General features: G+C 42.2%; 1 protein-coding gene across 1 annotated transcript in view; it reads left to right on the plus strand.

Annotated features, from left to right (window-relative positions):
• KAT6A (lysine acetyltransferase 6A) overlaps nucleotides 1-8005 on the plus strand; it is a 34917-nt gene extending 26912 nt beyond the window's left edge. Inside the window, exon 18 of the mRNA XM_038160124.1 lies at nucleotides 2982-8005. Within this exon, the coding sequence (XP_038016052.1) occupies nucleotides 2982-5563 (2582 nt within the window). The 3' untranslated portion in view covers nucleotides 5564-8005. The remainder of the gene's footprint in view (nucleotides 1-2981) is intronic.
• The last annotated feature ends 5344 nt before the right edge of the window (nucleotides 8006-13349 follow it).

The following is a 13349-nucleotide window of genomic DNA, read 5'->3' on the forward strand; positions in this document are numbered from 1 at the left end:
ATCCCAGGCCATCCTTTTGATTCAGCTTTCCTAATGGAATTAGTGTCTGTGATTGTGGAAGAACCTATGCAGCAGAGCCACTCACAGAAATGAAACGGAAATGAACTGGCAAGCCCCCAATTTTCCACAACAAAGGGAAATATTAAATTGCCTCTTCTGACATCCTCTTCTTCATCACCTCGCATGTTCACCCTCTCGGCTTCTCCTATCTCCCTAAAGTTCTCTGAACCTTCAGTTCATAAAACAAAATGATTTGGTTGTGACGGGTTGCTTAGAGCCCGCTGACAATTCAGAAGCCACATCTGTCATTCAGACACTCCATTAGCAATCTTCTTTCTTAGATGTCCTGTTGTTTTGATGGGCTGCACAGTGCAAAGCAGTCAGCAAAATAAAAATTAACGCAAGTATGCTGCCATTATCCCACAAGAAAAAATTGTTGCCTCATTAATTGATGACTTTCAATTAGGCTGTGGTTACCAGAGAAGAATTTTTCTTTCAAAGTACTTTAATTCTGAAAGCATGAATACAATAATAGCCAGGTTTGCTTCTATTTAGCATCAGTTCCTCTTAAATCCTTGCTGTAGCCTATAACTGTGTAGATTTAGTGCAAACGTGCAGACAGCATAAGTCTGCTTGGTGGGAATACATGCACAGTCATCTTACACCATTGGTTTTTTAAAATTCTGTTGTGATTAGATTAGTCATTAATTAATTTTGTGCTACTCCAGCACCATTAATAAGACTATGGAGTCAGAGACAGATCCATTAGATCAGTTGGGTTAGGTCTTTTCCATTTGTGCTCTTCTGAATGTTTTCTGCTGGAGATGCAGTGGAATCCCCCTTTAGAGATTCCACTCACACGTGTTCTTTTAAAAAATAAATCGGTGATTTTTAACCATCTTTTTCAGACTAGAATTAGTCCTTTAAGTGGCCAGGTATCAAAAATTATTCTTGGAAAGCCACTGTTTTAACTCACACCCATTTTATACTACAGTGATAAATTTCTGGCTCACCTACTGTATAAATAGTTGTCATTTAGTGCTTTCTGCTCCCTTGTCTCATTTCTGTTGCTTTTTTTTCCCCCTGAACTTCTGCAAATTAGTCAAAACCCCTGAAGGAATGAAGTAGTGACCATATTATTTTAGGGTATTGCTGCTTCTGACATCACACAGTACCTGCTGACTGCTTTTGCCTTCAGTGCAGATGCCTTTGCATATACATATTACAACTGTAATGGCTTTTAAAGAAAATCCAGTGTGCTGTCAGTTACCTAAACATGTTCATCGTGGACAGCTGCCTTTTTATTTTGATAAAAAATTAGCCTGGGTGAGAGGGACAGCACTACCTTATGACAAGTCAAAAATACAGTGTTGCAGCAATTAACAAATGGTTCAGATTTAGACCATTTTAATCGTAACTGTGAGGTAGAAATGTTTATAGGAATCTTAGAAAAAATTTTGGAGGTTTTCCCATCACTACAGAAACCTGCTTGTGATTTTTTTTCTTTTCTTTTTATAACTTTCTGACTAGGGGCCAGATTTTTCTGCTGAGAACTTCATGTCTAGCCGAGGCAATGCATTGAAAGTGTTTTAAGATTTCCCTGAAATGCAACACTGCAGTTTCTTGAATGGTGTCTGATGAAAATTTGGGTGGGTTCTGATTTCTGTCAGGACAGCAGTGAGAATGGATAGGGCAGGGTGGTGATTTGAGGCCAGTTTTTAGTAAGAGTTAGGCATTCTGGAAGACAGGAGGTGTTCTGTGGTGTCAAAACCAAGATTTATTTCTCTGTAGTCTACCAAATCTGTGCAGTTTGAGTAGGGTTGTGTAGGGGAAGGTGGAGCTTGGTAATGGCTGAGCTGTGTTATTTTGCTTTTCCTAGTTCTACGTGTAAGTTTTACTGTGAATGTGGGAAATCTAATCCTCTGTGGTAGCTACAGGATGTGCAAGACAGGGAAGAGAAATAGTGATGGGTTTTTAAGAGTGGGTTTTATTTCTAAGGGTTGAGGTGTTCATGCTTTACTGAATGCTGTGAAAATAGTGTTACCTTCTTCCTGTACAACAATAGGCTGGCTGACTGTGGCAGACCTTTTCTTTATGCACATTCCAAATCCTTATTTTTGGATGAGATACGGAGTTATTGATTTTTAAATTCAGTTTTCGTTTTTTAATACCCAGAATTTTTTTCAGAATGCTTATCACTGGAGGGGGAGGTATTTAAAGTAAATGCCTGTCTGAGCAAAGGGCAAGAGCAATTCAGCTTTTTACAGTTGTATAAAATGTGCTGATTGACAGGTTCAAACCAAAATGAATTCAGGGAATGCCTTATACTGTTCAGTAAGTTCTCAGTAAGAGATCACATTCCTTTCTGGCTATATAAGCTCTGAACCTAGTGTTTGGAAAGTCACTGAAATGCAAGTCTTTCTTCAACAAATAAGAAATGAAAGAGAAATTCAGCTTCCTGTTAATGATTTCTTCAATTAAAAAAAGTACCTGCCAAATCCAGGCATCTGTGTATTTCTATTGGCATTAAAAAGCATAAGGCTATAAAAAATGTGAAGTTATTTCCTTTCTTAAGCAGATGCACAGATCTAAATGAAACATGCTTTTATTGCAACTTCATGTGTTCCTGTGTGCTACAACACGTTCATTTGTGAACATACTTTATAAATAAAATTTGTCTTTTCAGGACTTTATTACCTAGCTTAGAGCTCAATTTGAATTGTGTATTAAAGGCTCAGAGCTTTGAGCATGGAAAGTCTTTAAAACATTGATGTTCTTAGAAAATGTAATGTGCCACACGCTGCTAATGAGCAGACCCTGATCCTTCTAAACTAATATTTCTCAGCTAATAAATACATTCTAATAAATTTCTAAGCTAATATTGAAGTTGGTAAACGTGTTGGACATGCTTGGGAAGGCTTCCATGAATGCTTAGGTCAGACAGAAACGTTTGAACAGTGTCTTTCAATTTGTGTTTTCAGGTAACCCACCCTTGAAACCGTTATCTATGCTGAGGAACAGCGAAGCAAAAGATCCTTCACTTGAGCCAGATACTTCCACACCTGTGAAAAAGAAGAAGGGATGGCCAAAAGGGAAAAGCCGAAAACCAGTCCACTGGAAGAAGAGACCTGGCCGAAAACCAGGCTTTAAACTGAACCGGGAGGAGGTGCCACTGTCAGCTCAGGATGAAACAGTTGATGAAGTGGTGGCTAATTCAAAACCAGGGCGTAAGGCCAAAATTTCAGATAAAGAAGAATGTGTTGAGCAGAAGGACCTGCCTCTCGCTGAGGAAAGGAAAGAGGAAGATGTGAATATGGAAGCAGAAGAGGTAGGAGAGGGAGAAGAGGAAGACATAGCCAGCAGTGAAGTGAGAGCAGTTTCTCCTGTGGACAGCAACAGCAGTCCAGTGCCAGAAGCAAAAGAACCTGAGATAGAAGAGGAAGTAGAGGAGAAGCCACGGATTTTAGAAGAGCAGAGGCAATCAGAAGAAGAGCAGCAAGAATTAGATGAACCTGAACATGACCACGAGGAAGAAGAGGAAGTTGCAGTAGTGACAAATCAAAACGAAGATCATGATGCTGATGATGAAGATGATGGTCATCCAGAGTCTTTGAAGAAAAAAGAATTGGAGGAACAGCCTGTTAAGGAAGGGGTGAAGGAGGAGCCTCAGGTGCAAGAATGTTTTTTAGAAACAAGCATCCCAAGCAGTAGAGAAGATGCAAAAGAAAAAGATGAAGCAGAGGCAGATTCTGAGGAAGAGCAGGCTTCCAATGAGACATCAGTGGGCTCAGAGCATGTCCCTGCGTCTGAAGATGATCACGAAGAAGAGCAAAGTAATAAAGAGGGGTTAATTGAATTAAAGGAAGAGGAGGAGATTCCCCATAGTGAACTAGATCTTGAAACTGTTCAAGCAGTCCAGTCCTTGACACAGGAGGAAAGCAATGAGCATGATGTAGCTTACCAGGACTGTGAAGAAACTCTTGCAGCTTGTCAGACTTTGCAGAGTTATACCCAGACTGAGGAGGATCCTCAGATATCAATGGTTGAAGATTGCCAGGCCTCAGAACACAACAGTCCAATATCCTCTGTTCAGTCCCACCCCAGCCAGTCTGTGCGTTCTGTCAGCAGCCCAAATGTGCCTGCTCTGGAGAGCAGTTACACACAGATCAGTCCTGAACAAGGATCCCTGTCAGCACCCTCTATGCAGAACATGGAGACCAGCCCCATGATGGATGTGCCTTCAGTATCGGACCACTCTCAGCAGGTGGTGGATAGTGGCTTCAGTGACCTTGGCAGCATTGAGAGCACTACAGAGAATTACGAAAACCCCAGCAGCTATGACTCCACTATGGGAGGCAGCATTTGTGGAAATAACTCTTCCCAGAGCAGCTGTTCGTATGGAGGACTGTCTTCTTCTAGCAGCCTCACTCAGAACAGTTGTGTTGTCACTCAGCAAATGGCAAACATTGGCAGCAGTTGCAGCATGATGCAGCAAAACAGTGTCCAGCCTGCAGCAAACTGTAATATCAAGTCACCTCAGAGCTGTGTAGTAGAAAGGCCCCCGAGTAACCAGCAACCAACAACACAGCCACAGCAGCAGCAGCCTCAGTCCCAGCAGCCGCAGCCCCCACCTCCACCCCAGCAGCAGCCTCCGTTATCTCAGTGTAGCATGAACAACAGCTTCACCCCGGCCCCTATGATCATGGAAATACCTGAATCGGGCAGCACTGGTAACATAAGTATCTATGAGAGGATTCCAGGGGATTTTGGTGCTGGGAGCTATTCACAACCATCAGCCACCTTCAGTTTAGCCAAGTTGCAGCAGCTGACGAACACCATTATGGACCCTCATGCCATGCCTTATAGCCATTCTCCTGCTGTGACTTCCTATGCAACCAGCGTTTCTCTTTCCAACACAGGGCTGGCTCAGCTGGCTCCTTCTCACCCCCTGGCCGGCACCCCACAAGCACAAGCCACTATGACCCCCCCACCAAACCTGGCGTCCACCACCATGAACCTCACGTCTCCTCTGCTTCAGTGCAACATGTCTGCCACCAACATCGGCATTCCCCACACGCAGAGGCTGCAGGGGCAGATGCCGGTCAAGGGGCACATTTCCATCCGCTCCAAGTCGGCGCCCCTGCCCTCGGCCAGCGCGCACCAGCAGCAGCTCTACGGCCGCAGCCCCCCGGCCGTGGCCATGCAGGCTGGGCCCCGGACCTTGGCCGTGCAGCGGGGCATGAACATGGGGGTCAACCTGATGCCCACCGCGCCCTACAACGTCAACTCCATGAATATGAACCTGAACGCCATGAACAGCTACAGGATGACGCAGCCCATGATGAACAGCAGTTACCACAGCAATCCTGCCTACATGAATCAGACAGCACAGTATCCTATGCAGATGCAGATGGGAATGATGGGGAGCCAGGCCTATACCCAGCAGCCTATGCAGCCAAATCCTCATGGAAACATGATGTACACTGGCCCCTCCCATCACAGCTACATGAATGCTGCTGGGGTGCCCAAGCAGTCTCTTAATGGACCATACATGAGAAGATGAGCAAGATCGACTTGCATCCTAAAAACTGAAATAAATATAAATAAAGGAACCTTTTATACTGACGAACCAGAGAAAATGGACCTTTTTCCAGTTAAAATATTGCTGTAGATTTAGAGGGATTTTCTTTGGTTTATTTTATTTTTTAGGAAGCCTGGTCTTTATTTTTTTGATTTTTGTTTGTTTGTTTTTTTTTTCTTTTCTTCACAATCGTCAAACATTTTACAGCTAAAATCACTTACAGATGTTTTTTAGAGGGGAAACATGCACAAAATCTTCTCATAATTTAAAAAGAGCCTTACTTTGCTGACAAAGTGGACAGACTATGTGTAACGTGAAATCATCTTCCTAAATTTTTTTCAATATATGTCCTTTTCCCTCCCCTGTGCCCCTCTGTATGCAGTTTCTAGTGCTGCAGCCATGTAAAATGTTTGACATCTCAAAGAATAACAACCCTTCCCTCTAAACCCCACCTAACATTTCCTACTTCTAGCAGGAGGCACTTATTGGGAGATTTGGAAGGGGACAAAGAGGATAAAGGAAAATCTTTATTTCTGCAAGTCAGGAAAAAGCTTTAATTTTCCTTGACTCCCTCACCCTCGGTAAAATTTGGAGTTAAGTGTAAACAATAAACCATTCGCATTGGTGTTTTTGTAGATGAGCTAATGGAAATTGTATGTTTTATGCTGAAAATGTAACTTTAAAACGATCCCGTTCGCCACCCAGACGTGCACGTGAACACACGGGTGCACTGAACTGCTGCAGGCATCTCAAGAGAGAACTTGTTCTGTATCCCTTCAGCAGTGGTGAAGAGGACAGGGTGGGGAATGCTCTGTCAGGACAAGAAAATGGTCACAGGCTCTTCTGGTGACAGCTCTGAGATCCCAGACGGCTTTAGTACATCCTTGGGAACGCTGAGGGTTTTGCTTCTGAGCCTTTGAGTCAGGCTGAGCTCGGAAGCAGCTGCTTCCAGTTAATCTCTTGGCTCGGGAAACCCTGGAAGACAAAGTGTGCGTTTGGTGACTGGGATGGGAGCCCCGTGGTGTCCTTGTCACTCTCCCATTCCCGGTCTGGGCTAGGAAGTTGCTGAATGTGCCGCTTTCTGGGGGGGTCAGCGATGTTTTTCCTGATTCTCTTGCTGTGTTCGATATCCGTTTTGTAGAAATAGCCACACGTTTGATCCAGTGTGGGAAAAGAAGGGAATCAGCCTCTTTTTCAGCAGTGAAACCGTCCCAACACCATAGCAGGATCTAGGCGGCAGGATTTTGCTGTTTATTACTGCAAAATCCAATTTACATTCATTTTGGCTACACTGCTGGCATGTCACCCAATACAAAAAGGGACAACCCTTTAATGTAAAGTTCTTTTTTTTATTGTATGTGAAGTAGAAATGCAGACACATTAATAAGACTAATTCCTTTTGTTTTTAAACCAAAAGAATCTAAAAGTTGGGGTTTCTTCAGATGCACTAAAATGGACTTTCCTCCAGTAACTGCTAACCATAAAAGGCAGAATTCAAAGGACTTCCACTTTTTATTTCTGTTTAGTTTTGAGCATGTACAAGGCTGTGTAGGACCCCATTTCTCTGTATATACTATTCCAGTTCCAAATAACCCGTGTAGAAAGCGCACTGTGCTGCCCTCTCTTCTTAGATCTTCAGCTGTGTCGCTGCTTCCTGGGGGTGGGGGTGGGCCTGAGACAGGAGGAGAAGCTGTTGAAACGAGGGCCATGAATTTAGTTTGTTTGCCTTTATGTTTGGTTTGGTTTTGTATGGGTTTTTTTATCAATTGGGCAGCTCCCTTTTCCACAAACCTTTGTGACTGTAGAACTATTGTAGAAAAAAAAAAAAGTTCTTTTCTATATATAAAAAGAAATTATCCAACGCAGTAATATTGGTACCTACCATTTTTTCACTTCTGTTTAAAAAAAAAATGTATTTTTAGCAAGATAACTTGGGTAATCTTCTAAAAGAAATTAAAAAAAAAAACTCACTGTTAGTGACTTCGATGCCTTTTAAAAATAAGAGCTTTTTCATTTCATTCCATCTTTAAAATTTTTTATCTTTGTTGTAGAATATTAAAAACTATTTTAAGAAAGATAAAATTCTCTTTAAAGAGATCTCTAGAGTGTGTGAATAGGAGCTCCAGATGCCTCTAAAAGCCGCATGTACAAATGAAGCTGAGTCTATTCCTGTCTGTTTATATTTGCTTTTCCTGTTTTGTAACCTCTTTGTACTTTGTTCATGGTGACTTGTAAGCTAAGGGGAAGGGGGTGCCTAGATGCCTTTGTAATTCTCCATGTCATATGCTCCTGGCTGGATGGTCTCCCTTCCTCTCCTTGTATGTAATATCACTTTTTTTTCCCCTTTCTAGCAAGTACTTTCAAAAGAACTCTGTACATTTTAACATAAAAAAATAAATTATGTTGAGCCATTTTGGATGTCAGTTGTGCGTGTAAATTTTTTTTTTCTTCCATTTGAGTGGTGAATGCTGTCCCTGACACTTGGCAGTGTGTGATTCCCTGGGGGCCTTTTCACTGAAAGAGAATTCACTTCTGACATCTCTCGATCATGTCAATTTTTTTCCATCCAGAATTCACTTCTGACATCTCTTGATCATGTCAATTTTTATCCAGAATTTCCAATTAGAGAAAAAGAAGAACAAACTTGAAGCTTTTCCAGAAATCACCCCCTGCAAATCCCTCTCTGCCAAGGCTGACCAAAACCAAGTGTGGTCCTGGTTTTTATCAGCTTCAGTTTGTCATTTTTGACTCGCATCCTTTAAAACTGGCAGTGTGTGCTTGAAGTTTCCTCCATCCCCTTCAGCTGCTCTTTCATCTCGAATGAGAGCCTTGAAGAGGAGGAGGAGGAGGCGTTTTACCCAGCTGGGCTTGCCCTGCAGCACGCTGGATCCTTGGGATGCCATCCTGCTCTGTCATTCTCCACGAGCTCTGAAACGCTAGAGGGAAGCACAGTTCCAGCACGGCTGTGATCCACGCTTGAGTTTCCCTGTGACAAGCCTGAAAAATCTCAGCAAAGAACCTCAGCCTCCTGTGGTCCAGGGGCTGGCCCGAGCCACACAAACATATATATATATCATATATCAGTGGCCACAAGAACCTTCCAAAGGCTTTTCTGCTGTCACGAGGTTGTCTTCAAGAAGGCGAGCTGTTTATAAAAAGCGTTATTTGATCAAATAGGCTGAATTGTTAACTGGTTGTTCATTAAAAAGGAGCAACAAAATGCCCAGCCTCAGTTTGTGTGGGCTGACTTGATGACAGCCACACTTGGTTGGAGCCATGAACAAGGTGACGTCTTTTTTAGAATCTTGACCAACAAACTGTCAAATCCTACCATTAGAGAAGTTTGGTTTGGTTTGCTTTGGTTTGGTTTGGTTTGGTTTGGTTTGGTTTGGTTTGGTTTGGGGGAATTGCCAAGCCAAACCAGGTTTGAAACCTGGCTGTTTTGAGGAGCATCAGCCTGGTTTGGTTTCGGGGAATTGCCAAGCCAAACCAGGTTTGAAACCTGGCTGTTTTGAGGAGCATCAACCTGGTTTGGTTTGGGGGAATTGCCAAGCCAAACCAGGTTTGAAACCTGGCTGTTTTGAAGAGCATCAACCTTTGGCAGCACAGAGCTCTGTGAACAGTTGTCCTGCAGGATCTGCAGTGCCACAGCCAGGTGTCACGCTGTGGACATGGGGACAGTTGCTCTGTTCAACACTGTCGGGTTTGCTCTGTTTGAGAGGTGAACCAAAGTGCTCCCAGTATGCAGGGAAGAGTTTGAATGCAACCCGCAGCAACAAACTGCTGCTTGGAGACTGGAGTCGTGGTTCTTGAAAGAAACCAACTGAAAGGAGAATGATCTTAAAGGGTTACGGCACTTCTGAAAGCTCATCAGCGAGATAATGCAGAAAAAGCTAAAAAGAACTGAACCATCTTAATTAGCTCAGGGAAAGAGCTCCTTGCTGAGATCCAATCTCTGCAAGAGCTCTGCAAGTAACAGAGGAATGCAGATTGACAGAGGCAGACCAGGTTTACAGCAGCTGAGGTGAGGCCTGCAGCATCTTTCATCATCACAGCTTGTCAGCCAGAATAATTTACCTAAAAATAGATGCCTGACGCTGAGCTTTGAATGTAAAATTCTTTTGCCCCAAATACAGAGAATCTCAGCAACTTCCCCAAACATTGATTTTTCACCTAGAGCAAGGCAGGACTCCAGCTACATGCTTCATCTCTTGAAACAGGTGCAGCACCTTGCAGAGAGAGCCAGGAATTTGTTTCCATGTTTCCTTCCTTACGGGGAGGATCTGTTCTGTTGGACAGCTCCGTATGTGAAACTGGCACGTAATGACCCTGTTCATTTTGTGTCATCATTTTCCTAAGGGTTCCTCTGTCAGTATTTGTTTGTTCTCCCTTGCCAAATACTTTGCCCTGTGAACTCCTGGTAGTGACTGTTGTCACTATGTCAGTATGTTTGTCATTTATGTCACACAGTAGAATCCCAGCGTGTGATTGAGGTAACAGAGTTATCGTAGTAAAAAAATCTGTTTTCAAGGGAAAAGTGATAAATACGGTGCTGTGTGACAAATAACTAAATAAAATTACTGAAAATTTTCTACTTACGTGTTGGCTAATATATGCAAGGGTACCTTTCAGCTAAAGGAACTGTCATTTTATGCAGTAGGAACAAGCAGCAACAAGAGATCATCTGCCATCCCTAAAACTTCCCAAACAGCTTCTCCAAAGAAGATAAAAATCACTGTTGGACAAAAAAAAAAATAATAAAAAAATGTGGTGAGCTGTGTGAAATGACTAAGTCCATTTCCTACTTGTCCTGTCCTGCGTCCTGCATGATTGTTGAAGACAATGAGGTTTTGTTTAGGTGCAGCAGATCTCTAGGGTTCCTTTTTTACCAGCCAAGCACTGACAGCACGCAGAACCTTGGGATCAGTCACAGGCCAAATGCTTCCTGACTGGGAATGTCCTAAGTGGATGCCCCTGCTCAGGACAACCTTACACGTATGGCCAGAGGTGCCTGCTTCCAGATAACTTGACTTTTAAATCGTGCTGTAAACATTCAAGACAAATGTTTGAAAAGGCAGCTACCCCTGATGCCAAAGACCATTCAGGTGGCGTGCTGCTTCCCCTCATCAGAGAGCTGAGCATCAATTCAGGCCCTGGGGAGGTACCAAGACAACAGCTCTGAGCCCATAATTTGCTAGCCATGAAATCCTCTCTGGTGTCTTGGGGGAAAGGTAAAAGGGGGTCACTTAGGAAGAACTGAATCGTTACTGGTGAGCAGATTTCCTGGCTCAGGGCTTCAGTCAGCCCCGCTGGGAGGAGCTATTCTCCAGGGGAGCAGGTTCAAGTTGCTGTGTGCTCCCTTCCGATAAAAATCTTCTGCAGTCTGAAGTAAGACTGCAGCTACTTTAGGAGTGTCCTTGTCCTCCTTTGCGTTGTGTTAGCGAGCATGCTCCTGAGACCAAAGCAAACCACAAAGTTGGGCTGCAGAGAGAGATCTTCAGAACTGCCTGAGTGTGTACAGCAAGGGGTCAGCAGGTGATGCCCGAAAGGCTGGGGACAAAGGAGAGTACTAAAAAAACCAGTGTCTTTAGAGGCCATTGCAGACACCCTTGATCCTCTCTCTGTCCATCCAGCTGTGCCACAGGCACTTTTATCTGTTTGGAAACCTGACTGCTGTCCACAGGAACCTTCATCACGGATTCTGCGCAGGGCTCAGGAAGTCCAAGCAGGAAATGTTGGTGCAGAAGGAAGATAGAAGAGGGAATTGTGATGTTATAGGGTTACAGTGATGTTGTAGCACTGTCTGGAAGCTCTGACAGCTTATGTACAACTGGACCTGGCTGTGTTGTAGTCAGGGTCTGAAGAATACAATAGTGCTCTAGGTAAAGTGAGAAGGAAAATGAGTTTTGACAGGGAAACATTTCTAGCCCTAGAAAAGTGCAAGTATCTCTCAGCTGCACTGGTAAAAGCTGCTCATCAACTCAAGTGCACCTTCCTTTTCTGGGGATGGCAGATGATGCTCTCGGTGTCTTTCAGGCTATACCTGAAGTGCATTAGATCAATAATCCCTCTGACTTACAGGTGGAGTCTGAACCTGGGACTGTCTGAAGTCTTGCCAGCTAATTCTCTGCTCTCCTTTGTGGCAAGGCAGGGACTTAGTGGTGTTTTGCAATTCCTGTGTCTTAGTTAAGCAGTAATGCACCAGGCCACAGGGACAGGGGTTTAGGAATAATGCTGTGGCCAGGAACAGTATTTTGGAAGTTCCTTGCGTCTCATCTTCCCTTCAGCACCCCTTTCCAGCACTCTGATGAATCTCTATCACGTATAAGCCTGCAGGCAAAGTAGAAATATTGTATATTGTATATTGTATATTATATATAGTATATAGTATATAGTATATTGTATATTATATATTATATATTATATATTATATTATATATTATATATTATATATTATATATTATATGTTATATGTTATATGTTATATGTTATATGTTATATGTTATATGTTATATATTTTTATATTTTATAATTCACATCATATCATATCATATCATATCATGTAGTATAATATAATACAATATAATATAGTATAATATAATAATAGATATATTATAGTTTGCATATATATAATAATATAATGTAATATAATTATATACTATATATTAGATATGATATCTGATCTATTATATAATAATACATATAATATAATATAATTATATACTATATATTAGATATGATATCTGATCTATTATATATTATATATGCTATATGCTACATAAAAATAATATATATAATATATAGTATTATCTATAAAATATATAATATATAATATATAATACATAATATATAATATATAGTATTATATATTGTATATAGATAAATATTATATTATATAATAATAATTATTATTATCTCATACAATATTATATTAAATTTTAATATAAAATAATAAATCAGCCTTCTGAGAAACACAGGGTCAGATTCTCATCTCTTCCCTCGTCCTGGGGACCCACAAGCACCCCACGGCAGGACTGAGTGGCGTGGCTGGGTCCTGCAGGGAGCTCAGGGTGGCTGCTGGCTCGGCGTGTGTCTGGTGGGACACAGCAGAACTTGGCGTCATTGCCGGGTCCCCCGTTGTGAAAAATTAGGAAATTCAGCAGAAAGAAACGCAAACGAGCAGAGAGCTGATTTAGGATGCAAAGTCCAACATCCAGGAGTGAGGTGCTCCCAGTGTGTTGTGGTTAATTTTGACAACTGCCCGTTGTTGGACAAAGGTAGTGTTTCCTCAGCCTCACATGGCCTGCAAGGGACTCGTGTGAGGAGGCTCACTTAGGGTGACAGTCCTGCTGAAGGGAGCTCCCAGCTCCCTTCTGTCTGTGGAGCATTTTAATTCTGCAGCTTCTATTTAATTTTGCGATTTTTTTTTTCCCCATGGGCATTGAGAGAACATTGCTATAAAAAGATGTGCAGCTGTATCTAGACCTGAGTGTATTATTTATCAATGTGGGTAAAATACACAGAACTAAAGCTGTACCAGGAAACACACGGTAAAATTTTATCATTTCCTGTTCTTCATGCTTTATTAGGACCTTCTCTATATTATCAGTCATCACATTCTTTAAAACCTGTATGATGTGCCAGTCTTTCTTCCTGATTTTAGCCCACTCCTTGGTCCATGGGTAAGGCAACAGAACTGGGGGAACTTCAGAGGGAAAAGAAACAAAGGGGGAAAAATGCAAGAAAACTTACTCTAGCAAAAAAAGTG

Source organism: Motacilla alba, chromosome 22, assembly GCF_015832195.1.
Source record: "Motacilla alba alba isolate MOTALB_02 chromosome 22, Motacilla_alba_V1.0_pri, whole genome shotgun sequence".
Taxonomy (NCBI): Eukaryota; Metazoa; Chordata; class Aves; order Passeriformes; family Motacillidae; genus Motacilla; species Motacilla alba.